The sequence below is a fragment of the Colossoma macropomum genome, unplaced genomic scaffold, assembly GCF_904425465.1.
Source record: "Colossoma macropomum unplaced genomic scaffold, Colossoma_macropomum, whole genome shotgun sequence".
NCBI classification, from domain to species: Eukaryota; Metazoa; Chordata; class Actinopteri; order Characiformes; family Serrasalmidae; genus Colossoma; species Colossoma macropomum.
In genome coordinates, this window is record NW_023495203.1 from 88,666 (window position 1) to 114,979 (window position 26,314).

At 37.2% G+C, this 26,314-nt stretch overlaps 3 protein-coding genes across 7 annotated transcripts in view; 2 read left to right on the forward strand and 1 right to left on the reverse strand.

The window, feature by feature from the left end:
- intu (inturned planar cell polarity protein) overlaps window positions 1–1,568 on the forward strand; it is a 41,134-nt gene extending 39,566 nt beyond the window's left edge. For both annotated transcript variants that reach the window (XM_036561321.1, XM_036561319.1), the window contains exon 16: window positions 1–1,568. In XM_036561321.1, coding sequence (XP_036417214.1) covers window positions 1–112 — 112 coding nt within the window. In that variant the 3' untranslated portion in view covers window positions 113–1,568.
- Window positions 1,569–7,762, reverse strand: ino80b (INO80 complex subunit B). Its single transcript, XM_036561326.1, has 5 exons — window positions 7,385–7,762; window positions 5,058–5,247; window positions 4,720–4,874; window positions 3,832–4,004; window positions 1,569–3,507 (listed from the first exon to the last, which is right to left on the reverse strand). The coding sequence occupies exons 1-5, from the start codon at window positions 7,425–7,427 to the stop codon at window positions 3,043–3,045; spliced, it is 1,026 nt and encodes a 341-aa protein (XP_036417219.1). The 5' UTR covers window positions 7,428–7,762; the 3' UTR covers window positions 1,569–3,042.
- On the forward strand, window positions 1,804–25,576 carry aadat (aminoadipate aminotransferase). 4 transcript variants are annotated; one of them, XM_036561322.1, is made up of 14 exons: window positions 1,804–2,090; window positions 8,516–8,587; window positions 8,847–9,015; window positions 9,314–9,446; window positions 11,265–11,339; window positions 11,530–11,730; window positions 12,757–12,822; window positions 13,143–13,225; window positions 16,310–16,406; window positions 19,097–19,158; window positions 19,877–19,941; window positions 20,627–20,733; window positions 24,674–24,775; window positions 24,934–25,576. In XM_036561322.1, the coding sequence occupies exons 2-14, from the start codon at window positions 8,521–8,523 to the stop codon at window positions 24,973–24,975; spliced, it is 1,269 nt and encodes a 422-aa protein (XP_036417215.1). In that variant the 5' UTR covers window positions 1,804–2,090; window positions 8,516–8,520; the 3' UTR covers window positions 24,976–25,576. The 4 variants fall into 4 exon arrangements, with proteins under 4 accessions (XP_036417215.1, XP_036417216.1, XP_036417217.1 ...); XM_036561323.1 differs by lacking the exon at window positions 1,804–2,090 and adding an exon at window positions 7,857–7,886; XM_036561324.1 differs by lacking the exon at window positions 1,804–2,090 and adding an exon at window positions 7,901–8,198.
- Window positions 25,577–26,314: the final 738 nt, after the last annotated feature.

Consider the following 26,314-nt stretch of genomic DNA (forward strand, 5'->3'; position numbering starts at 1 on the left):
GCGGATGGTTCTAGAACCTGTACCTCAGGAGTTCTACGTTTGTTTCCACGATTCCGTTGCAGAGGTGCCGGTGGAGATGGCTTTCAGGCTGTCATTTGGGTTGGCCATGTGATTTTCTTGCCATGTTGCTGGGAGTATGAAGTCCTGCACTACCTGTGATGGAGGAGCGGAAGTCTGATGTACACAGCTTTGTGAAATGTTTTCCACAACGATTAAGGGCTCCTAATGAGGAAAGCATGTTGGAAACTTTGTAAACCTTAATTGAGGCCTAGTTGTTTATAGCAATAGAGAGGGAACAATGGACTGAATTCAGTTCTGGCACTTGTTAAAAGTCAATGCTGGGTTCAGAACCGAGACGTATAGTCCAATCACTGAACGTTGTTAAGCTGAAAAACCTGTCCTTTTATGTCAGTGCCTTGAATGCTCTCTGAAGGGCTGGAAGACCATCAGATGTGTCTCATCTCAACAGTAATACCTCAGATTGTGCTGTATTTCTTTAAAAAAGGGGGCAGGATAAAGCTAAGAGGCTTAGGGACAATACTGCAAGGTCTTGTATTTCCACTCTAGAAAACTGAAAGGATTCACTGACAGTTGTGAGAAAACTTGGCATTATATAGCTCTGGGAGTCTCTACATGAAGGGTCACCAACCCTCCTCCTGGAGATCTGCTTTTCTATAGAGTTTAGTTCCAACCTGCTAGCACCATGCTAAAACTAATTCATCTGGTCCAGCCAATTAAGGACTTCTGAAGAAGTTAATTAGCTGGAGCAGGTGTACTAGGTTTTGGTTGGACCTAGGCTCTGCAGGAAGTTACATCTCCAAGACAAGGGTTGGTGACCAGTGCTCTACATCAGTGGTTCCCAGCCCTGGTCCTGGAGTTACTCCCTACCCTGCACATTTTAGCATTTTCCATCTACAAACACACCTGATCCAAATAATCAGTTTGTCAACAAGCCCTTCCTGAGCTGAAGTGGGTGTGTTATGGCAGGAAAACACAAAACGTGCAGGACAGGGGACACTCCAAGACCAGGATTTGAAACCTGTGCTCTGCATCTTCAAGTTTGGAGAAGTATAAAGGAATACTCTGACACTTTACAACCTGCTATCTGTTTGCCTCAGCTGTAGCAACTGGTCAGTTACCAGGGACAATCATTTTGACATTTCCCTGAAAGAACAGAGAACCTATTTACTCAAAATACACTAAGAATAGAAGTCAACCAGATGTTGCTTCAGTATATAGGTGGGCAATATGATGGAAATGTATCATAATAATTCAAGATATTTTCACAATATATACACAATACAACGAAGAAATGGCTACATACATTGTTATTTTCAAGTGACCTTTTATCATGCAGGACCAAATGGAATCTAATGGCTTGCCATACCTATTTACATGCTGTCAATAGTAACAACCTTACATCAAGGTCCAGCTCCAGTGTTTTGTAATATGGCAGAGATGTTTGTTTATTTAAGATGTAGCAGTTGATGAGTTTTTTAAAGTTTATATGCTCTTCATTCAAGTGCATATCAAAGATGTGTGAAATAAATGCAAACAAATTTGCCATGTCACCTTGTAAGAATCTGTTGTTTATTTCAGTGTTTTTACAAAAATATCGAAATATCCTGACTAGTCAATTAGCCAGAACACTAAAGTCTTGGCAGAGTGACTCTTCAGACAACAAATAAATACATTAAACTCAAGGTTCACCTTCCCACTGATTCAACACAACGTTCTTTTCTGGGCATTTAACATAATTGAGTCAGAACAAACTGAAATTTGTGTATTCTGAATAAAACAATTGTTTTTATCAGTACATGGTTATGAGGAATATTTACATAAGTAAGTGGATCCTAGATCAGAGTCCAGTTTCTCCTTGCTGGCTAACTCAAGTTAGAAATTTAAAATAACTCACGAGTGGTTAGGTTAAAAATAAAAGAAGATTTTAGATTAAGGAAGAAATATGATTAATAGATCACAGTTTGAGAAAGCATTGCACGACCTAGTCGGCCAGCAGTAGCCAGATAATTTAGAAAGCCAGCTTGGAGGAACAGCTCCCAAAACACAACACAGGCCAAGAACTAAATAAGGTAAGAACTTTATTCTCTCAATGCTGCTAATACTAACACTTCTGATCCAGCCAATGAAGGGCTTCTGAAGTAGTTCATTAGCTGGAGCAGGTGTGGCAGACTGTGGTTGGAACTAGACTCTACAGCAAGATAGATCTCCAGGACCAGGGTTGGTGACCACTGTTCTACATCTCCAATTCTGACAAAGCATAAAGAAATACTCCAACTCTCTCTTACAGTCAATGCCATCTATAATTATTCACTATCTGAAAAATAGCGCTCAGCATAGTTTGTGGAAACTATTAACTCCTGCCCTGTGTGGTATGCTGTTACACTGGAGCAAATGTTGTTTTAACTTAGAGTAAGTGACCTGGCTGCCTTATAAATCACTGAGTTCACTGAACTTCCGATAGTTAATAGAACAGTTATCAATGTTATATTCTGTTGATTTATTATGTGCAGTTCAACAAAATCTAAAATAAAATGTGGTAAACAAAGATGTTCAGAACCTGTTACATTTTGCCATAAATACCCTGAATGTCACTGAATCCTCTGAATTATCAGTTTGCTTAGGAGTCGGAATATAAATACTGCTACATGCAATACATGCTAGCTAACACTGCTGTACACGAACTGACATCATATGACCGACAACCTCACCAAAATACCCCAAACAAGCCAACAAGCTTTGTCAAGTACAGCTTGCTTTTAGCATGTATGTAGCATTATTCCACTTTTTACTGCTAAACGACCACACAATCCAGAGGATCCAGCAAAATTCTGGAGGGCAATGTACACAGGGCAAAAGGTATCAGATTTGGAACATTTTTGTTGACCACAGGATGCAATAAATGCAATTTTAGCCATTCACTTTTACCATAGACAAAACCAGCACAGACCCAGAGATCCTAACATGAGCATGATGATGACTACAGAATGACACACAGCTTCAGAGGTCTATTCCTAAAGCTCCTCAGGCTGCACTCTCCACAAGCAACAAATTCTTCTTGTAGCAGTCCAAACTGCAGAGCGGAATGCCTGTTTTGGAGCAGGAATATTTTTTCAGATTGGTGCATCCAAAGACGCCACAGCTCACTGGAGCTGGAGGGTGTGGCCGTGGAGGGTCAGGGGCTGGAGCAGGTACCCCAACAGGGTAAGAGATAGCCGCCCCCTGGGCAGTGTCTGAGTACCGAACCATAGGCACCTGAGTTTGCTTGGACTTTCGCTCTTTCATGCTCTTGATCTTGGCCTTGCTGGTCTTGGTGAGCCTCTCAATGGTCTGGTTCTTGTTCTCTTCAGCCTTTTTAGCAGCCTGAAGGCGCCTCTTGCGGGCACGTTCCTCACGCTTCTGCAGCATCTCGGCCGTCATTTCCTTCTCTTTGTAGCCCATTGGCAACTCCAGCAAAGGCTGGCTCTGCTGCTTGTGCAAGAGTGCTTTCTGTTGGGGGAAGAATAAGAGCACAAATTATATCGATTTGACACAAATATTCATTGAATGTACATAAGGATTAACTTATTAGCTTAGTTTCTTACAGACTCTGCAAAGAGAATAAGAAGCTGATGAGCAACAAACTGAGTGGTGATTCACCTTGTAGCAGCATTTGAAATAATATGAAAATTAAGCTAATTTGGATCAGTTATTTTGAAGGAAATTCAAGCAAATAACTCGTTTTCTGGTTTTAGGGAAAAATATAATAATATTTAGTTCATTATTAATTATTTCTATGTATTACTATGTTATGTTCTTTAACATCCAAGATACCTGTCTAGCAGTAAGAAGAGACTCATCTATCTCTTTTTTGAGCTCTCCGTTATCATCTAGTTCTCCTTTCTCCAGCGCATCAAGCCACTTCTCCTCCTCATCCATGGGACCTTCCACAAACGAATCTGTGTCCATGTCCGGTAGAGGGGAAGGGTCCAAGTTACTGTCCTCATCTGGAAAATCAAGCACCATATGCAGAACATTATTCATAAATTATTCAGATTGGACAGCAAAGGTGCCCCTTTACCATACCCCATTAAACCAAATATAAATAAACATAATAATAACAACAATAACAAAGAACATAGTTGGAATCAGCTGAATTAAAATACTTGTGCTGAATGCACAACAATGATGGCGGAAAAATCACAAAATGTCAAGTTCTGAATAGAAAGCCTCAAAAATGTTTCAGAGAGCTGATATTTTTATTTTGGATTTAAAACGTTAAAGGGGGATTCTACCATTTTCCTTAATTTCTGCATAATTAAACACTTAAGATATAAACAGTCATGCGCATCGGGTTTTTATACCATGCAGAAAATTATTACATGAAATGGTTATAAATACACTGCCTGATGCCGGAGACATTGTTTACAGTAGTTTTGGGGAAAGATTTTGGCCTAAAAGGTCATTTTTAAAATTCTTTCATAGTGGAGAGGTACATGCAGGTCGTTATTAGGGAAAATAGTGCCCAAGAAAACTTACTTTTTCTGACTGTCATCAATATTATATATGAAAACACGCATAGGTTCACTGGTCATTTTCAGTGTGAAATAAAACGGCTATATTTGTATATTGTGACTCCTGGTTCCTTTCACATTAAACCACTCTAAATGAACCTTAACGATTGAATCACGCACAAATTTTGAAAATTCTACATAAACTTACCAAGCCAGGCTCGGTACTGCTCAATGGGCACCCCCTCTGAGGGCTCATCATCGTCATCGTCATCATCATCTTCATTGTCGTCATCATCATCACTGTCCACAATCAGAGGAGACAGCGATCGCAGAGCCTCTGGAACCACCGTAAATGTGGGCACACTAAACCAGCGTGAAAAAGCAATGGAATAGGAGACTGTTAGATTGGTGTCTCTGTAACTCTACTGTCACAACATCTTTATAAAGCTAGGGATATTGTGAAGACCACGATATCAAGATGTCGTGTACTCTGCAGTTTGATTTCTTCCTAAGGAATCGCTTGAGGAATCACATTACAACACTGACCTCTTGGTGCCCAGTGTTTGCCCTCCCAGTTTGATCTTCAGCTTCAGCTGCGGAGGTTTAAGCACAATGCCAGAGTCCGACTCCAGAGCCTCTGAGGAGAAGCTGTGTCCATCGTCGCGGTGATGCTTCTTTTTATGTTTCTTATGCTTCTTGTGTTTCTTCCTGTGTCCACTGTAGTCATCATCATCCCCTGGAAAACAAAAAGACACTGCAGTGATCCAAACAGCACAATGGTCAAGTTAAAGCGTTTTAAATTACTGTCCAAATAACTGAACAGTCTAGCAGTAGTAAATAAACAACTGGGCTTGAAGTTCATAAAAGGACTTATAATCCTTAAGATATTTCACAACTGATTTGAGTGGCTTCATCGGTTCATACGAACCTTGAGAACATTTGTTTTCCAACTCCAGTTCTGGAACTCCCACTGTATTGTATATTTGTGTATTCCCTGCTTAATGAGCTCATATAATGGAAAACTGAATTTCCCTAAGTTTAATCCCAAATTAACCTCTTCAACTCCTTGAGACCACCGGACGCACTTCGTCATATTCTTCATAACTTCCATATTTCATAAGCTACATTGAAAAAGTGGGTGTCATATGAGAGCTGTAACTGTAACCTTATAATAGAAGAAGCTGAACTCACAATTCTTTTTGTCTACTGAAAGTTGACCCATTTTTCCACAAACCTGGGCTATAAACTATAAACAGATGGTGTCTCTCAGTGATATACTCTGTAAAAAAAAAAATTCTAAAACAATACAAAGAGTGTCTAAGATTTTTGGCTTTCAGCATCAGCATTCAGTGATCATAACACACATGTTCTGTTAATTTGAGGGGAGCTTTTACAAAAAAGAAATAATAAAATAAAATGTACATTTATTTCATGCAGTTACTGAATAATTTGCCTTACAATTTGGTCATGTAATTTGGTCATGGAAAAACTAAAATATACCCTGGAGAATAAGAGGTTAAGAAAGTTTAATGTAGTATGTACACATGGTTTCAAAATAGACCCATCACAACAAGCTTTCACAGTCATATATTGCAACAATAATGTGAATTGGGTGCCCTTTAACCATTGGGTTTAGGCAAATGCATGTAAATAAAATAAAGCAGGAATCATATTTGTTGAGACACGTCATGGGTCTTAATGAAAACATGCTCTAACTTCTGACTTGGTGCTATAAGACGTTTAGAGGGCAGTGAGGGATGTTTGTTTTTTTTAGCTCCAGCTGTGTCTTGACAGTTGGGAGCATCGACAGTTAGAAAGCTACTCAGCCAACTTGGTCACTTTGGGCTTGTACTTTAATAGCTGCATACAATGAACAAAAATTTAATTGTTAACTGCAGTTATTTATATGCCAAATATTGGCAGCAAGAATTTTATGCATGTGAGAGAACTGTTTCAATATTTTAACGAATCATTTACTCCCCGGTCCACAGTTTCACACAAGGAAGCTAAGACTGTTGTTTTTGTGAATCTACCTATTCATCCTACAACTCTAGATGTAATCAGACAAGTCCTACAATAACTGGATAACACCATCACACTGACACAGGGATCCAAATATTTGTGAGGGTAAAAGGACTTTTTTGCATGAACAAAATGTTTCAATGCATCTAAAAAGAGAAACAAATAATGCCCCTGCTTATTCTTCTAGTGTGGTGGTTCCCAACTCTGGACCTGGAGTCCCACTGCCCTGCACATTTTAGTGCTTTTCCTGCTTCACACCCATTTCACCCTAGTAAGAGGTTGTCAAAGGGGAACTCCAACAATTTCAGTAAAATTAAACGGTTAAGATGTAAACAAGTCGTTCAGAGAGGTTTGGTTTAAAAGGCTTCGTTCTAGACGAACTCACCGAATCAGAACTGTTCACAGTGGTGGTGATAAGAAACCAGATATCTGAAGAGTTCAATGCCTCTAAAAGCTCCGTCACATAAAGTTAAAACATGAAATGGTTCATGGTGGTTTTGGATAGTAAATAAACTGGCTTGGACAGTAGATAAAATATTTGTGTCGTAGACATTGTGACCCCTGGCTCCTATCACCACCACTGTAAAGAAATCTGGATCTGTAACTTACGTTTCTTTACAATGAACCACTTCACATCAAAATATTCTGAATTACATTTCATCTCAAAAGACTGAATTATGCTGACATTTAAAAAAAAACGGTGGAATTCCCCTTTAATGAGCTGATAAGTTGGATCAGGTGTGATGGAGCAGTGGGCCTCCAGGTTCAAAACCTAATGCAAAGTTCTCCAATCAGCTAACTTGCCTGGCGACTAAGTCGACTGAGTGTCAAGTTAACCAGCAGTTACTTACCTGCAAGGAACCTGGGATGAATCATGTCTTTCCTTTTCCCCATTGACTCCTTCTGTTTGAACACTTAGACGATCCACATTTCAGCTGTGCCCCGTAAAATAAAACCGCTACAGCTAAACACAAGAGTTTTATCACTTATCCTCTGTTCTGTGCTAGCTAACCAGCTAGCTAGCTAGCTAACTAACAAAAGAACAAAGCCGCAGCCAGAAACGCACTCAGGAGCAAAAATGTCCGTCTTATCAAACTGCCAACAAAGTGTTCGGCAGCCTCGCTTTACGATAATAACAATTAAACACTCAAACACATGGCTTTGGTTGTTTTTAGCCCAGTGTTAGCATGAACATCCACACTAGAATCGACTCTAACCTTGTTGTCAGTTAGCATGCCCAGCTGCTCCAGACTATGGGTAATGTAGTCCACACGGTTCGTTTGCTACGTTACGTGAGAGACACTAAACTACATTAACCGGGAGCCTTTGCGTTTGAGACGGGTGGACGCGAAGGTTAGTCACAATAATAAACGTGCTATTCAGGTTTTAGAGTGTGTGGTGTAGGTGTTTGCTATGGTTTGAATCGCTTTAATGTGGCATATTTGACTTGACACTTTATATTTGTAACATTTGATTACAGAATCGGCATTGTGCTTTGTTTTATTCTTGTTTCGGTACATTAGAAGTTGTCTTGATCTGCAGTTTTAATCCGAAAAGCGAGTCGCCTTCTGCTTGGCAACCACAAAATTATCTGTATGCTGATCGGATCGGTTCGGTTCTCTCTACTTGGACTGTTTTCAGTCAGTTTTATTGACTTCACTCTGTGTGAGCAATAATCCCTTGCAAAAAGTCAATAGTACATATAGTCAGTATACAGCTTTAATGCAGTATAATATTTGTATAATATTTTTTTTCACTTCTTATAATATTCCTATAGTAGTCTATAATCTATATTTCCTGCAGCACTCTGTAGTAAGCTATAATAACTATATTAATTTACTAAAAGATTTCTTTTAGAAATCTTGTAAAAATGTCTGTAGTATTACTGTAGATCTCCTTTATGAAGAATGTGTTGGGAAAGGTGGTTCAAACTTTATAAACTTTACTCCTTTATTACTTGTTACTGTGCTTTCAACCTGTAGGAAACATGAACTACTCCAGATTTTTGACAGCCGTGAGTGCAGCACGGAGGCCGTCCCCAATCCGCCTTCTGAGTAAGCCATGGTCCATCAACTGTTCATGTTATACTACCACGCTATGGACAGATCATTTACATGACAGACAGAAACAGATGCCAGAGTATTTAAAGAGGGTAGATCAGACGTAAAAGGTCTTGAAAGATGGCTTGGTTTAATTTACCCATTTGAAAATGTAAAGAAAATTTTCAAAAATGCAATAGACAGCAGGTGGTTCCTCTGATATCCATGGTCTTCTGGTCTTCTCTCACCTCCTCTCTCCATTCCCCCTGTCCAGCTGAGCTCCAGCAGCGCTCTCCCCCTACCTTAATTTCTCTTGCTGGGGGAGCCCCAAACCCCAACACCTTCCCTTTCCACTCCGCCAGCATTAAAACGAAGAATGGAGAAACCATTGAGTTTGATGGGACCATGATGAAGAGGGCTTTGCAGTATTCTGGCTCTTATGGGTAAACATGTCCACCAGTACTCTACACTTCAGTGGTCCATAGGCACTGAGCATTATACTTCATGCTTTATATTTCAGTTGTACGTATTTCATGAAGTATGTCTGAATAGTGGAAAAATATTTAATCAGAGCCAGTTCAAAGTCTGCAGAATAATTATTGTCTAAGAAGAGCATGACGGCTCCTCTTCAAATATTCAAGACGATACCTCACCAGTTTAACTGAATTTGGGATGAGAAGAAACTAAAGGTTAACCTATGAGGTTAAAGTTTGCTATGTCTGTTTGGCTGTATACCCTCAGTATTCCAGAGCTGATCTCGTGGATGAAGGAGCTCCAGAAGAGGCTGCATGACCCTCCAACAGCGAGCTTCAGCCCGGAGAGAGGACAGATGGAGATGTGTGTCACCACTGGCAGCCAGGAGGGACTCTGCAAAGTATTACTTCCATCTCAATGACATCAGCCTTCCCTGATCTCCTGCTTTCTCTTAAGACCTGAGCACATACACTACTGTTCAAACGTTTGGAATAACTGTTTTTATAATATAAAACTGATTTTGTTGTAGACATACAGTTGTATGCAAATGTTTGAACACCCCTGGTCAAAATACATGTTTTGTTGATTTTCTGAGTGAAAATAAGTTCACAGATAGGAACAAACATTTTCCTAGCAAATTGGAGTGCACATTTTGCTGAGTTTAACAATTATTTATATTTATATTTATGAACATAAATATAAAATGTGCACAGGCCTAAAATTAAATTAAGCAAATATAAGTTAACACTATTCTCTTATTTTCACTTAGATAATCAACAAGGCAACATGACCAAATCAACATGCAATTTGACCAAAGGTGTTCAAACTTTTGCATACTGTATATGATATTGAGAGCTTATAATGAAATTAATATCCAGAATGCGTCATATTCAAACACAGTGAGCAAATCTCGCTCATAGTTATTTTTCCTAGTTATTTTTTGTCATTTACTATTTTTAAATAACATAACACCTTTTATGCAACAGTTTATCTTATCTGTTTATATTTTAGTGGCTATTTTGTAGCATTTCAATATACATTATTATTATACACAATCAGCTGGTCACAATTATTTGAACCGATTGCAATTATTTTCCATATGTTACCTTTCACAATCAGCTGTGGTCTGGCCCTGCTTTAAAGAGCACATATCAAAGTAAAACTGAATTTTGCTAAGTTTATTTTTCAGAAGAAAAGAGTTTGATATAGTATATACATATGGTTACATTTTCAAGGAACGCATGTCATTATTACATACTTGCCTGATCGCCGTCATTTGAGCTAATTGCAGTTATTTTCCACAGTTGTTAGCTTTCAAAATTATGTGTTTACATCACAACAATAATGTGAATTGGATGAGTTTTAACTGTTGGGTTTAGGCAATTGCATGTAAATAAAATAAATCAGAAATCAGAATAACACATTATGGGCCTTAAAAAAACAACAGAAGCTATAAGACCTTCAGAGGTCAGTGGTGAGTCATGTTTGTTTATTTGAACTCCAGCTGTTTCTCTCATCAGTTGAAAGATGCTAGGAAGTAAGATAATCGGTCAATTTGGCCACTTTGGACTTGCACTTTAATACAACTTAATTGTCTTCCAAAAAAGACAAATTGTTAATTACAATTATTTATATTGAAATTAGTAGTAGCTTAATAATTAATAGATTTTTGTAATTATTGTAAAAAAAACCTAATTATGACTCCTTATGTATCATTTGCTTTTGTTATCATGTTACTGGCAATTTCAGTACTGATGTTTCAGAAGCTGTTAATCTGTAAATGAGCATATTTGACCAATTACAGTGTTTTTTACTGTGTGCTGTGAGCATCTTGACCAAATCACAGTTCCATGTAAGTGTTTCTGTGGGTGTTTTGGTGAGAAAAAAAAGATTTACTTAATCCAACAAAAGTAAATAATTTTTTACTCAGAATAATACAACGCAATCTTTAACCATGCTATGTTATTAATTCACTGAGATGTTTAATATACTGCAAAGCATATCACAATTGCAATATGTAGCAAAATAATTACAAAACTAGTATTTTGTTTGTGCATCATGTTGAAAACTTGCATTAATGGACAGACATAATCTCATTATTTAAATGTGACTTTTCACGTTTAAATAAGTAATAATAAATCAGTGTTGCTTGTATGTACCAAATGAATGCAAAGATTAACTTAATTAACTTAATCTTCTGTTTTCTTCTTCCTTGAAGGTGTTTGAGATGCTTGTCAATCCTGGTGATACTGTGCTCCTTGATGCACCCACATATTCAGGAACTCTGGCAGCAGTAAGAGTCTTCCTCTGTTTGAAAGTCTAACGGTGGCCTTGTGGTATTTCCTGTAAAGGTTAAAGTGAGAGTTTACTCAGAATGATCAGCTCTTACTTTGACCCAGAGTCTCTTATGCCTGCATTGAACATAATTCTCTGTGATTATCTTCTTCCCCTCTGACCTTTCATCCTTTAAACTTCACCCAAAGCTCCAGCCGCTGGGCTGTAACATCGTAAATGTGCCGAGTGATCAGTATGGTATGATTCCGGATGGCCTTAGAGACATTCTGGCCCAGTGGGACTCACACAAACCTGACAGCACTACACCCAAAGTCCTCTACACCATCCCCAACGGAGGCAACCCCACCGGAGCCTCAATGACCTTAGAGAGGAAGCAGAAGGTCTATGAGGTACTGGTTTCCTTCAGCATATAATATGTGAATACAAAAAGTATAATAATTTTAATACAGTATCGGAAAATTGAAAAAAACAAAACAAACATAAATTAAAATTGTATTGCTGATGCTCTCTCTGTTCTCTTTTGTTAATTATCAAAATCAGTCAAATGGGTTCACGCTATCTGTGTTTGCGTAGTCTACAGACCATTTGCATCAGATACAGCATATTTTTTTAAATGAAATTTGTATTTATCTCTGCTAAACAAGTCTGTAAAGTAAGTGATTTGAGCTCTGTAGAATGTGTGTGTTTATATATAAAATATATAAATTTAAAGGGCCCATATCCTACTTTCTCATGTATTTTATTTTTTCCCCCAAATGTCCATTTGTAATGTTTATGTGGTTTTATGTGCCAAAATCATTATTTATTTTTACAAGATCTCCCAACCTCTCTCTGTCCCTTAGAATTAAACAGGTTTTTTTTAACTGTGCCTTTAAGACTGATTATATGTAAATCAGCTCTGTTCTGCCCTTTCTTGTGATTCATTCAAAAAGGCCTAAACACTCTTTATAACTTCAACATGAATGGGTGGAGCTAAACTGTATTTATGTATTTGTGACATCATAGAAACAGGCAATTTAAAACAGGCTGTTTTTCAGCTTAGTTTCCATATATATATATATATATATATATATATATATATATATATATATATATATATATATGTGTGTGTGTGTATATATGTATATATGTGTATGTATCTGTGTGTGTGTGTGTATATATATTATATATATGATATGTATATATATATATATATATATATATATATATATATATATATATATATATTATTAATTACAGGGCCCCACTGCAAACAGTGGACTGTAAATTTAGTTTTCCATGTAATGCACCCTTTGATCATATCTTGACCTGAAAAGCGAAAATCATATTGAACTTATTGAAATACATGTGAATACCATGACCTTAGAGTTTTTAATAAAATCACAGACCCAATATGTATATTTGTTCTTCTACAGCTCGCAAGGAAGTATGACTTTCTTATCATTGAAGATGACCCGTATTATTTCCTGCAGTTTCAAAAGGTACATATTGGCTTATTTGTCTTACAGTGTTAGTCATCAACATATTATTGGTGTTATCTACTCCGGCTGATAACCGTGTAGTGTTAAACTGATAAGATGTTGGCCACTGTTTAACCCCTTAAAGCCTAAGGGCCTGTATGTTGGTCTACACTTCAGTTTCTCACTTCAATAACTTATATATTAGTTTCATAGTAGTTGCTGAATTATTATAGTAGTTACTTAATAATATGTCTCAACATTAATAAATGAATTGTAAGCCTAGAATTCAAGGACCAAAGAGCTGTGGAGTAATTATACAGACTTGTTTTTCTTTTTTTCAGCCATGGGCTCCTACATTTCTGTCACTAGATGTGGATGGACGAGTTATACGAACAGACTCCTTTTCCAAAATCCTGTCATCAGGGTAAGTGCCCCTGAGACTGAAACTGACAAGTATTAAAATAGATTTAAGATTAACAGAATTACTGGAAAAACTCATTTACTGCTGGTTTGAAACAAGTTTATTTATTGATTTATTTCATGCAAACCATAGCAAGACAGTAGTCTCCACACGTCAACGAGGAGTTGTGAAATGTGCTGTTGAGCTGCACTGGTTGAACATGCTTGGTGCTGCAGGCAGATCACTTGACTGTACAAGCCACCTGTGTTATTTATTTTAGTACATTTTATAAAATCCTCTGACGACAGCATGAGGCTTCAGACATCAGACAAAACAGCTTCAAGTCTCAGAAAAACAGTGTTATGTTTTAGCTCTCTTTCAGTCAGGCTAATTGTCTGCACAGCATTGGTTGGTAAACTTTGTTTGACGTTGAGAATTCCATTCATAATTACAGTTTTATGACAAAATTAAAGACAGCAGTATACTACAGCAACAAACTTCACTAAAGTGCTCTATTATTATGTTATTTTATTCGGAAAAATTAAGCCACATAAATTTGCACTTCATTTTTAGGAGTAGTGACCAACAATTAAAAGCTAGTAGCCACCGATTAACATGGTGTCATTGTATAATGCTAAGTATTAGCTTTAAAATTTATTTGTTAGCAACATTTGCTTTTTTAAAATGAACTATAGGTTAGCATGAAGTCAGTTTATGAACTGAGAACATTGCGAAGCAAAGCATGACAGCGTTCAAGCTCCAGTGCTTATCAGAGTTACTCAGTAACTCACTAAGGCAGCTCAGGTAAAAAGACCCAAGAGCACTGATCCTATTTGTTTGGAGGAATGTTAGCAGTGATGATTATAAGGTCAGCCACTTGAGTCCGGAGGCATAATCTAAATAAATTAGTACACAGTAAGCAGCATCATCTGAAAGGCCACGGCTCTGTGTGGAAGCTAGCCATGTTGCTTTTGTGTGTTTTTTTACACTTTTGCTGAAGACAGTGGTCTCCTTATCTGTAGTCTCAGTGGATCTAGACATATGGAAGGGAGAGAGAGAGAGAGAGAGAGACTGAGAGGTGAAGAGCAGGTGTATATGTGTTCAGTATGTTTCAGCAGAGGTAATCCCAGGTGACCTATAACTGGAGGAGCTGAAAGCAGGCTTTTTAATGAGCAGACCTGTTTAGCATGACACATGTTGTCACACCAGAAACAGAGGAACAGACCTCACCATGGATTAAGCACTTTCAATATGGTATTATGATAATTTGAAGAGCCCCAATCATGGATTACCAAGTTTCCCTAGCTAATAAAGTTTAAATAAAGTTTAAAGTGATATGTAAACATTGTTAAAGGTTCAAAATGTCCCATTTACTCCCCAGTTAATATGGTTTATATAAAGAAACTGTGCTGCAAAAACAGCCCAGGTTGAACTGTGTTTATAACCAACAGCTCATTAACATATATCTACCTATTCGCCTACAGCAGTTTAGCTCGTTCATTCATATTGATAAGCAGTGTTTCAGAGAGTTTCGGAGAGTTTTTTGAATGAGGCATTAATACAGGACTAATACAGGACCAATCAGAACAGAGCTCATTTACATATGTCAGTTTGAATTATGACATTTTTGGTACATAAAATCACACAAATAAAATGCAAGAAAAATGTAGTCCTTGTCCTGGAGTTCCTGCTTTTCACATTTTAGTGTTTTCCCAGTTAAATCTGATGTGTTACAGCAAAAAGAACAGTAAAATGTGCAGGACTGGAGTACTCCAAGACCAAGGCTGAAGATCCGGTGGTTTAGGTTTTATCAATTAAATAAACCATCAAATATTTTCTCCCTCTAACCTGTACATTTACTGAACTGTTATGGCATCTTTGCACTGAACATTCAAAAACAAGAACTGACCCAAACAGGAACCAGTGGAATGTATGGTTCTAGTCATAGTTCATTTTTCACTTGAGAGACATGGCACTGTAATATACAGGATTAATGGTTTAATTGTATTAGTTGCTTGGCAAATTAGCTACTTTGCTTTCTAGTTAGCTTTGCTGACATGAAACGTACTGAAATGTACTGATGATACACAGACTCAAACAAAGCTAATGTTTATAGCTGTGCTTAGTCCTTCTGTAAGGGCTAGAATACATGCAAATAATATTAACATTAACTTCTAGCTTATGCCACCTTAGTCAAAGTAATTATTCTAAAAATAGCAATGGACACATCAACATACTATTCTAGTTTACACTCTGCTGCTCTTACTGGTGTTCTTGGTGACTTTATCTTCACCTGGAAGAGAAAAGAATTAGCTAAATTGTTGTTGGCTTCAGCTGCTGTGACAATTATGTCCTTTTGTATCTTGAACAGATACCAAAAAACATAAAACTAGAGCCTTCGGCACTGAAGTGATGGACAATGGAAAAAAGACAGTTCCAGTTTTCTGAACAATTCTGGTATTATGTGCAGAGGGAAAACACCCTTAGTCACAAGCTTACTGTAACACTTGGGAGGCCAAGACATTGTTATAAAGATTAACTAGTACACTGGACCTTACTACCCAAGGTAAATTTATGTATACAGTATGTATGTACAGTAAGTACAGTGTATGTATGTACATAGACTATAACATACACTAGACACAGATGAGAGCATTGATCAGTGCAGTGGCCTGGGCAGTTCTAGATAAGAAAAGAGACTTTGGGACACCTAAATAATGTAGATAACATTTCATGTGACGCTGTCACTGACTAAGGGAAGCTATCTATTTAAATGTTCATTCCATGTCTGCTTTATGCAGTGCTGATTTGTCTGTTTAATCATTTGAGGTCTGTGGTCAGAAAACTGAGTGGTTATTAAAGAGTCAAATATAGGTGCATGAAGCACAATATGTACCACAGTTAGTAGAGCTGAGTGAGCACAACTGTATTCACAAAATAGGTGCACTGCAAGTCACTTATTACACCGCAGCTCATTTTTTACACCTCGTACACAGTATTGAAGCCTACTATGTACACCTATGCACACCTATTAAGTGGATGTACCTAATATTTTGTACATTAGGTACCTTGTCTGGCTGAAAAGATCAAGTGTGTTTGCATTCACAGGTTAAGGATAGGTTTTGTCACAGGACCAAAACCGTTAGTGGACCGTGTTGTACTTCACATTCAAGCATCCACCATGCACACCAGCACCTTCACTCAGGTCAGACATCTACTTAATCTCTCTCTCTCTCTCTCTCTCTCTTAATCTTTCTCTCTGTGTCTGTATATCAGTGTTGGGAGAAAATTTGTATCCCTGGAACATTAACTTTATTGGGAAAGGAGTTAAAAAGGAAACGTAAAAGTAATTTAGGAGTTAAAATTAAGTTCATTTATCATAAAATGTGCACGTTTTTACATGGTGGGGGGAAAAAAGAGAGTTATGAGGTTTTCTTATGACAATGACACTTTGATATGCACTATTTCTTTTCACTATTGATCCTGTAAGGAAAATTCACCACCAAAGCAGCGCTCTCTGGGGCACTGGGGGTTTAAGTGCCTTGCCCAAGGGCACAACCCCCATCCTTCCGGGTGATGACTGGCTCACCTCCCCTATCACTACGCTACCATCCACTCTCTGTCTTAGCAACAGCACTGATCATAATTTGTGAGCAGTACAGAAGAACATTTATTCCTCTCAGCTGTGATCCCTCATTCACGCTGGCATCGCTGTGTTGATGAAGCAGCAGTGTTATTTTTTGCCTCTGTGGAAACTGTGGCAGAAACACAGAACTGTGAACTAAAATGACAGAACTATCGTCAGTCCTGCTTAGGTGTGAACATCTTCACAATATGTGATACAGTTTAATTAGATGCTGTGACACTGTGATTGATGTTTACAGGCTCTCTACTAGTCTAAATCTGCCACATCTATTTTTTATAAAGAATGCAATCGACCAGTGTTTTAGAAATACTGACAAAAAATACATTGGGTCATAATCTACAATAACAATAACATATTGTTTTTTTGCCCATTCCTAATTCTGTCCTTTCCATAAAACTGTACTGTGAAAAAGTCTTAGGCAGCTCAGAAAATGATATGTCTAGGGCTATTATATCTGGGCAGTAAGTGTTTATTAGTTAAAAAAAAAACACTAGAATACATAACAAATCACAATGTGTTTTTTTGTTTATCTATGTATGCATTTCCAAATATCTTCTCAGGGAAGTCCAGTATTTACATGTACCATCCAGTATCTGCTTCAGCTAATCAATTTTTTTATTAAATTAATTCAGGTGCTGCTGATAGAATAAAAAAAAAAGCATGCAATGACCGAAGTGCAGCAGAAAGTTGGTAACCAAACTTGTGTACTGTATGTTCAGGAATTTCTCCACAGTATCAAAATCAAGAACAAAGTAGGCTAACATAAGATGGACAGCGGCTCTCTTACAAAGGAGACCCACATGTTTGTTCTCTAAGGTTTAAGTGGGTTATCACTGCAAAACCAACCTCATAGCAAAACATTAGTCACACAGCACCCATGGTAATTGTTTTGCATATCCTATTTGTACTATGAATGGGTTTGTCTAAATACAGATCCACTCCTGGGTTGGCATAATAGAGATGCTAAAACAATTAGCATATGCTAAAGCCTCAGTCTAGAATAGCTGCAAGGCTGGTTTTTGATGCTGCTCTAGTTCTGCTAAACCATCCAGTGTACATTCATTTCAATAGTTATTGTCTCTGTTGGCAAACTCTGAGCCAGTGGGCGTGGCACAGTTGCAGATCAGTGTTTTTAAATGGTTTGGACAGGTACGGTACTGTGTAAAAGGCCACCCTTTATTTGTGTCATTTTCAGTCAAACCACAGTTATGTACAAAGCAGATATTTCTGAGGAGATTAAATATAAGATGATATACTTGTACGAGGAAGGAGAAGATCAAGGAAAAATAAGTTAAAAGAGCTGGTAAAGCATCAAAACCGTCATCATCAGATAAACAGTATATGAGAGAAAATCAGGCTCCACTCTTGCTTCAGATCTGAAAAAATCCACAGGAGTTTTTGTCCATCCTTCCACTGTGAGAAGAAAACTCAGTGCTATGAGTCTGAAAGGATGTGTAGCTGTCAAGAAGCCGTTACTGAGAAAAGGAAACAGATAAAAAAGAAAACAAAGCTGCTGGTAAAAAATGACCACCCCGAAGTCCAGACCTCAACATCACTAAATGTGTTTGGGATTACTCAGATCATGAGAAGCAGAAAATACAACCAACTTCTAAGAAAAATATCCCTGCAGATTTCTTTGACAAATTGAGAGCAAGTCTCCTGAAAAGAATGGAAGCTGTTATAAAGGCAAAGGATTGACACACTAAATACTGAAAAGTTGTCCGTTACATACTACCACTCAAAAATATGTTTTTTGTAATGATCACTGATATTGCCTGAGCATCGGAAATAGGCATCTAAGAGTTATTTATTTATTGTTTTAAAGTACTATTCTCTCACTTAACAATCAGTGTGGCATCTTTCATTGTCTAGTTGGAATACGAGTTGTTTTTATTGTGGTTTCCACAATTTTACCCTTTTACTGAACAGAAACCACAAACACACCATTGTTAAACATCTCTGTATGACACATGAATCCGGGTAATGAGTTGTTGTCAGAACAAAACCTCATATTTCAAAAAAGTATCTTTAAAGGAGAACAAAAAGCATTCTTTCAATATTAATCTAGCAAGTTAATCTAACAAGATTTTATTCTCAGTGATTTTAGACCATTTCTATTGGTCTGCTCATCATTGTAAACACTGTGTATAAGCTGTTATTTACCAATTCTCTTCTCTTGTATGTTATTTTCTATTCTATTCTATTCTATTCTATTCTATTCTTCTGTTTTCTGTTTTCTGTGTGTCCAGCTCATGGTCTCTCAGCTCCTGCACGGTTGGGGTCAGGAGGGTTTCCTGAATCACATTGATGGGTGAGTTGAAAGCAGTTGAACTGGTTTAAACCATGTGAGTGCCTCACCACACACTGCCAAACAGGAAGTGGCAGTGCTTTATAGCAGTTCTCATTACAATCCTGTGCCCTGCAGAACTGTTCACCAGCTCATCCAGCTCTAATGTTCAGAAGCTCAAATGTGGTGGTTATAATTAAACTGAGTGGGCTGTAGGGTCTCCAAGAAGAGAGCTGGGCATCATGGTGTTAAAGCAGTTCTTTGGCCGAAAGTCTGGTATATGCAACTTTTTTCTTACCCCAAATGTAGTTGATCAGCAAGATATGTTTTGTGCCCAAGGCTAACGTTGCTAACATGTAATGGGAGCTTACACCCCATCCATTGCTTTAAGAGCGAGTTTAATAAATGCGACCAACCCACCAGACACAGCCTTTAAAGCAAGTCTTTACAGCATACTATCTCTGTTAATGCCTTGGGTTTAAATAGATTATAGGATAATACTTGTAAATACCTAAAGTCTGGATGCTTTTTTTTTTTTTAACGCATGACCACAGTTTGAACTAATTTGGTAGAATAGTCCATATAACAGAAACAATTTTCTTAGATGTGATATTTCTAAAATTTTATTAGTTTGAACTGAAATTAAGATGTAATGTATGTTGGCAAAGCAGAATAAGATAAGACATGCTGTTGAACGATAATATGGCTGTTCTGACGGTGTAAATCTCTTTGCATCTCTCAGGGTGGTGGAGTTTTATCTAGCCCAGAGGAACGCTATGCTCTCTTCAGCAGATAAATGGCTTAAAGGTTTGATTCTTTTCCCTGGCTTTATCATCATAGTCATTGCGTAACGCATGCATACACAAGCCCCTACAACAAATTACACATTTGTTGCTTCATATTAGGTTTTAAACTTTCTGCTATGTGAAACATACATTCATATGCACAAGTTTGAAAACCCCTGATCAAATTATATGTTTTGTTGAAGTGAAAATACGTGAACACATCCTCTACTGGAAACAAACTTAAATTTGACATTTTCTGCTACTTTGAGTTTAACATATTAGAAAAAAATAAAGTATAAAATGTGCCATATTTTATTTTTTCTAACTTAGCCAAAACAGAAATTGTGCATTAAAATGTGCAGAAGTGTGCTGTCTTTAGAGAAGGTGTTAACTTATTTTCACTTAGAAAATCAACAAATCATTTTATGTGACTGGGGGTGTCCAAACTTTTGCATATGAACGTATATTTTTAGCATGTATATTGACAGTCATAGAGTTATGAGGCAGTCACAAGTGCTTAATCTTGTAAATGTAAGGTTAGTCTTTATTCTGTGGTATATGATGGATTGTGAGAAAGAAAAGAAAATAGATTAATAGTCCAATTATTCATTATCGTGGCTTCACATTTCTGCAGAACTGCAAGCCATAATATTCAACATTAGCTGTGCTCTGTGTTTTTCCTCTTTGTCTTTGTGTATTTTGTACAGATGTAGCAGAGTGGCACGCACCAGCGGCAGGCATGTTCCTGTGGATTAAACTAAAGGGGGTTAAAGACACGCAGCAGCTTATAATGGAGAAAGCACTGGAGAAAGAGGTACACACACACATAGAGAGCAAGATTTATATCAATCATTCACTCACTGTTTGAGTTTTAACAGGCAGTGTGCGGCAGTGGCAGCAAAAGGTTTGTGGACATTTGTGCAATTCTTAAAAATGTATTAATAGTAGCCATATTATTGACCAACGCATTGACCTCACTTTTTTATATAGAAGAGTGTGATATAGCATTTACATCTATCCACCTATTCAGCCTACAGCAGTTTAGCCTTGCCCAGACATGCTCAGTGTTTCAGCCCAAACTGCTTTTTGAATGAGGCACAACACAGAGCAGCCAATCAGAAGAGAGATCATTTCCATATCAATTTTAAAAGCACAATCACAAAAACTTAAAAAAAAATTTAAGGGATAAAGAGAGCTTTTTGAAATGGTCATGTAAAAACAAATTAGGACTGTATTTGATACTTAAAACCACATGAACTTTATAAGCGGACCTCAGGGGAAATAAAATAAAATGCAAGAAAAAAAAATGTAGGATATGAGCCATTCAAGTTCATTGTGTTAGGAAAATGTCAAACCAAGTGGCATTTATTTTACACAGGTCCTTTCAATGCTATAATTTTCTTTTTGACAAAGTATTCTTTCAAAAGCTGGTTGGTGGTTTTTCAGATCATTATAATTTGAGCAGTTTCTTTGCAGACTTCTGCAGATTTACATCCAAAACGTCTTCATACACTTCTGAGTTGATGACCTGTCAATGAACACAAGCTCACCAACACCACTGTACGAAAAACAGTCCCAGACTTTCCACCTCTCTGCTTTGCAGTACTCTTAGCACAGTCTGGTTGGATTTCTTATCCAGGCTTTTCTCCACACAAAGAGTCTTCCATCAGTCTGATGTTACACTAAGTATTTTTCTCTGAAACAAATATCATTTTGTTAAGCATTTTTGAAGCACCCTGAAGTACTTCATTAAACCTTACCAATGGTTAAAGTGTCTAAATACTTCTTGGGATCACTGTATATAAACCCACACTAAAATACACAACTCCCCTCCCCTTCCTGACGGAGAAAAAGTTGGTAAATGTCTAACTTCAAAACATTTAATACTTCGCATGCAATAAAAGTATTGTGCAAAGCCTTTTTATTCAAATCCAACCTTATCTTTATGTCCTTTGAAAATGTTTAATTAGCGTAACTCTCTGTGCTGAATGTCATGTGGTAGTTTTAATAAGGCTCAGAGGAGAGCCTGAGGGTGTGTGTGTGTGTGTCTGTGTGTGTGTCTGTGTGTGTGTCTGTGTGTGTGTGTAAGTTAACCACCATGAATCCAGGCAGTGATTCTGCATGTGAGCAAAGTGTTTCATCACCTCCTACACAAACACTCAGACAGAAGCTGTGCTGATTGGCCATTTCCAAAAGAGCACAGAGCACAATGAGCTGTTCTGTGTCTTACAGTTTGTACTCACACATGCTGAGAGACACAATTTCAAAAGATTTCTGCTCATACAGAGATTTCGGCCTGTGAATGTCAGTGGTAAGAGTGCACCGATCATCAGTCTTCATGGCCAGTTCTGATTTACTTCTTGGAACCCCCTGGTCAAATGACACGTTTTGTTGAATGACACGTTTTTGAAAATAAGTTAAAACCTCCTCTGCAGAGAACACGCGTTTGCACACGCAAACTACTGTTTATTTGCTGAATCTAACAGATTGAACTCATAAAATGTGGCCTGTGCGAAGATTATGATACATATTATATTGTATGTTTTATTTTTTCCAATATGTTAAACTCAGCAGATAAATAGAAATTGTGCACTAAAATTAGCAAAAACTTTAGTTCCATGTAGAGAATTTGTTAATTTATGTTCACATAGAAAATCTACAAAACAAGTCATTTGACTAGGGGTGTTCAAACTTCTGCATACGACTGTAGGTCGGCTGATTTTGTTAGTTGTTTTTAAAGCAACTGAGAACAAATACAGTAATGTTGTTTATTTGCTCTTTATCCAAACTAGCACTTTAAGAGCTAAATGAACACAATAGCTATTTTTCCACTTCTCACTGCAAAATATGTGATCTTGGCAAGTGAAATTATTTTAAATCTAGTTGATATTTCTAATATTTCTCATTTTGCAATTGTTGTAAGGCTCACTATATTGGCAGATCAGTCAAAATAAGAATAAATCAACCAGTGATGGGTGTGTTTTAGTTGCAAATATAAGCAGATTCAAATCCTGGCTTGTTCTGATTCTGTACCAGATGTAAATAAACAGAAAGTAGACGCTCAGTCTTATACAGAGCTGATTACCAGTTGAATTCTGCGGTGAAATATCATACATAGGAGAAACAGTAGTCAAACAAAGGTCAATTGAAGGCAATAGACCACAGTAGTTATGGAGAGTTCAGCTAAATGAAGTTAGTCACTGATTTAACTAGAAACTCAAATGTTTGTCCAAATATTCAGACCCAACTATTCACATGGGCTTTCATCATTTTTCAAATATCCTTATATGTGTACTGATTTTTTATAGCAGTTGCCTGATTTATGAAGTGTCAACACGAATTTATCCTATTTCATGACTAAAAATAATACAGGTTTTTGTTTTTTAAATTTTACTTTCTTACATTGTCACATTTATCTTTTTTTACTTGATAAATTAAATTTTTACTAAATAATTATGGACCTGACTGTAGCTTGTTTTGTTTTGTTCTGTGTTTTTCTCTTAAAACTATTCTAAAGGGAACATTACAAAGTACTACAAAATTAACCAGACAGAAAGCTCATTTCCAGAAAGGAAATTTACTGTTTGTTTTGTTATTATGTACTTCAGAAATCTGAGGCACTCTGGAAATGACTTACATTGAAGATTTTTGTTTTATATGTATAATCCAGAATTAGCTACATGGTTGAGATTTAACTTGGCGTTGTCTGTCAGACAGTCAGGCTGGACAGTGCTGTGTGGCTATATTCAGGTTAAGATCAAAATTTTAGGTAAAATTAAACCCCTAATTGAACCCTTTTTCACCGCAGCTATAAAATGCAGTCACCTGTTTTGGAGCTTCCTTTGTTCATGCATTTCTTTTCTTGAATAATGCTGATAGAATACATTTTGGTGAATATATGTATTACTTACAAAACTGGAAGCGAGCTTGATTTTGATTGTGGGAAGTTAGCAGGCAAGTCAACATTTATGTGTTTTATTGCATTTAAAATAATTTTATTTTAATGTGGCAGTCATACATGATTTGTTGATATAAAGACGGCTGCAGTTGTGCTCTCGTTTTTTTAACAGCAGGGCATTCTCAGTCCTCCCTTTTTGCCCCTCTTTGCTCACTAGCAGCTCAACACAGAATCACAGCATTTCATACACAGAGAGCCAACAGTGTCCTTGGCTACGTTCACATTGCTCAGTTCTGATTTTTGGCTCAGATCTGAGCTTTCTAACCTGATGGTTCACATTTGTGTAATCTTTAATGTAAACAAACTGATGTCCTGAAATGACCACATGCGAACATCCTAATCCATAACGTCACATGAATGACCCACGTGCAGAATAAAAGGAGAAGATAAATTGCTCTAAACATCTCTTAGCCATTCATTATTAGAGTGAGATGAAGGTGAAAAACATAGTTAGTCATATGTGTTTGTACCATTTCTATCTGACCGTTCTCATTAATATTGCATGGCAACGAATCAGATAAGTATCTGATCCATGACCATGTATGAAAGTAGCTCAGATCTGATTTGAAAAGATCAGATTTGTGTGTCCACACTGCTCTGAAACCATCAGATCTGTATCCCATTAAGGCAAAAAAATCTAATTTCAGTTCAGCCTAAAAATGTGAACGTAGTTACATGGAAAAATATTTTATCATATTTATTCAAAACATCTGAGTCAAATTCTAGTCCACTGGCGGAATGGCCACTAGATTGCCTGCAGAAAGAGGTTAAACATTTGATTTTTTTCTTTGTTTAGGTGCTTCTTGTTCCTGGAGGAGTTTTTAACATCCACAGTTCAGAGCAGTGTCCCTACGTCAGAGCCGCGTTCTCTCTCTCTACACCACAACAGATTGATGAGGTACCACACATACATACATGTACATGCTACTGTCACTCACCATGCAGATTAAAACAGCTGTCTCATTCTCACATGCACATGTTGGCTCCCTCACACATATAGACACAGTCACTCCAGAATTACATTCTGTTCTCACTTTCATTCCTCTGTTTCAACAGGCTTTCAAGAGACTCTCAGCTCTCATCAAGGAGGCTCCGTGAGAATGATGCTTTTTTGCACACAGATACCTAGATGACCCCTGCAATGACCAAAGTCAAAGTTTCTCACTGCAGTTGTGCGGGCAATTAATCGTAATGCCTTTAAACACACTACAAGACTCAGCTGTCTTTCTGACTAGTAGCTAAGATAGCATTAGTTTTAAAGGGATAAACCTAGAGAAACCTGTCTGAGCTCAAGAAACAATTTTTCTGTGAGTAAATTTACATACAATTGCTGTCAAGAGAGAACTTTATATCTCTAACTTTGATTTTTTTTTTTCATTATTTCAAAATGCCATCTGCTCTTAACATTATGTGAAAGTTTTATAGTGCATAGACCAATAGAAATGGTCCAGAATTACTTGAAATTAAATCTCTTCACACTAATTTCCGTGAAAGGTAATGAATGTTTCTCCTGTAAAGTTACCATTTTGGAGATAGAAGTTTTGTTCTCACAGTGACAGTATTCAGATTGCATTTAAACCTTTGTCTACATGATGTTTATGATAAGTATGTAATAGTGAGTGAAGTGTTCTGAGGGTAAATAATGTATTTTATGCTTATAAATTCGTATAATAAATTAAAAATTCAGTCTGTATGAGGTACTTATTGCTCATCTAATATTATGAGTTCTTTTGGCGCAATATACAGTCATATGCAAACGTTTGGACATCAAATTATGTTTAGTAAAAATGACACATCTTTTACAGAGAACACTTGTACACAAATAAAACAAACTGTGGCCTCTGCAAAAGTTTGGCACTTTTGAGATTTTATGTTTTATCTTTTTGCCAACATCTTTAATTCGGCAAATAAATATAAATTCTACACTAAACTTTGTGGAAAAATGCCATATTTAAGGTTGTTTCCTTAGAAATTGTTATGTACTTTGACAAGGGGTTTTCAAACTTTTGCATAAAACTGTAAATATTACATTGTCTTTAGTCGAGGCTGAGCAAAATGTTTATTTTGTCTCTCTCTCTCTCAGGCCTGATCTGCCTACTCAAAGTATTTTTCTTTTTGATTTGAATGAGGAACTTGAGCGTGCACCATCTGTCTCTAAACCCTACTAAAACACAGATTGCCTGGGTGCGGTGAGCGAGTGAGTGATCAAGCGAGAGAGAGTGAGTGAGAGAGAAACAGGAGTGTGTACAGTACTTAGTCAGAGTGTTTATGTATAGTTCACTGACCCAGCTCAGCCGTTATATTATTTTGGGTAAACTCGCATCGACCCATTTATTTCTCATGTTTATTTTTAAAAGCAGGCAGTTCACTTACTTCTGGTCTGAAAGGCTCACTTGCTCTTATTGATTAATCAGATGCTTATAGCCTTCCATTTCAA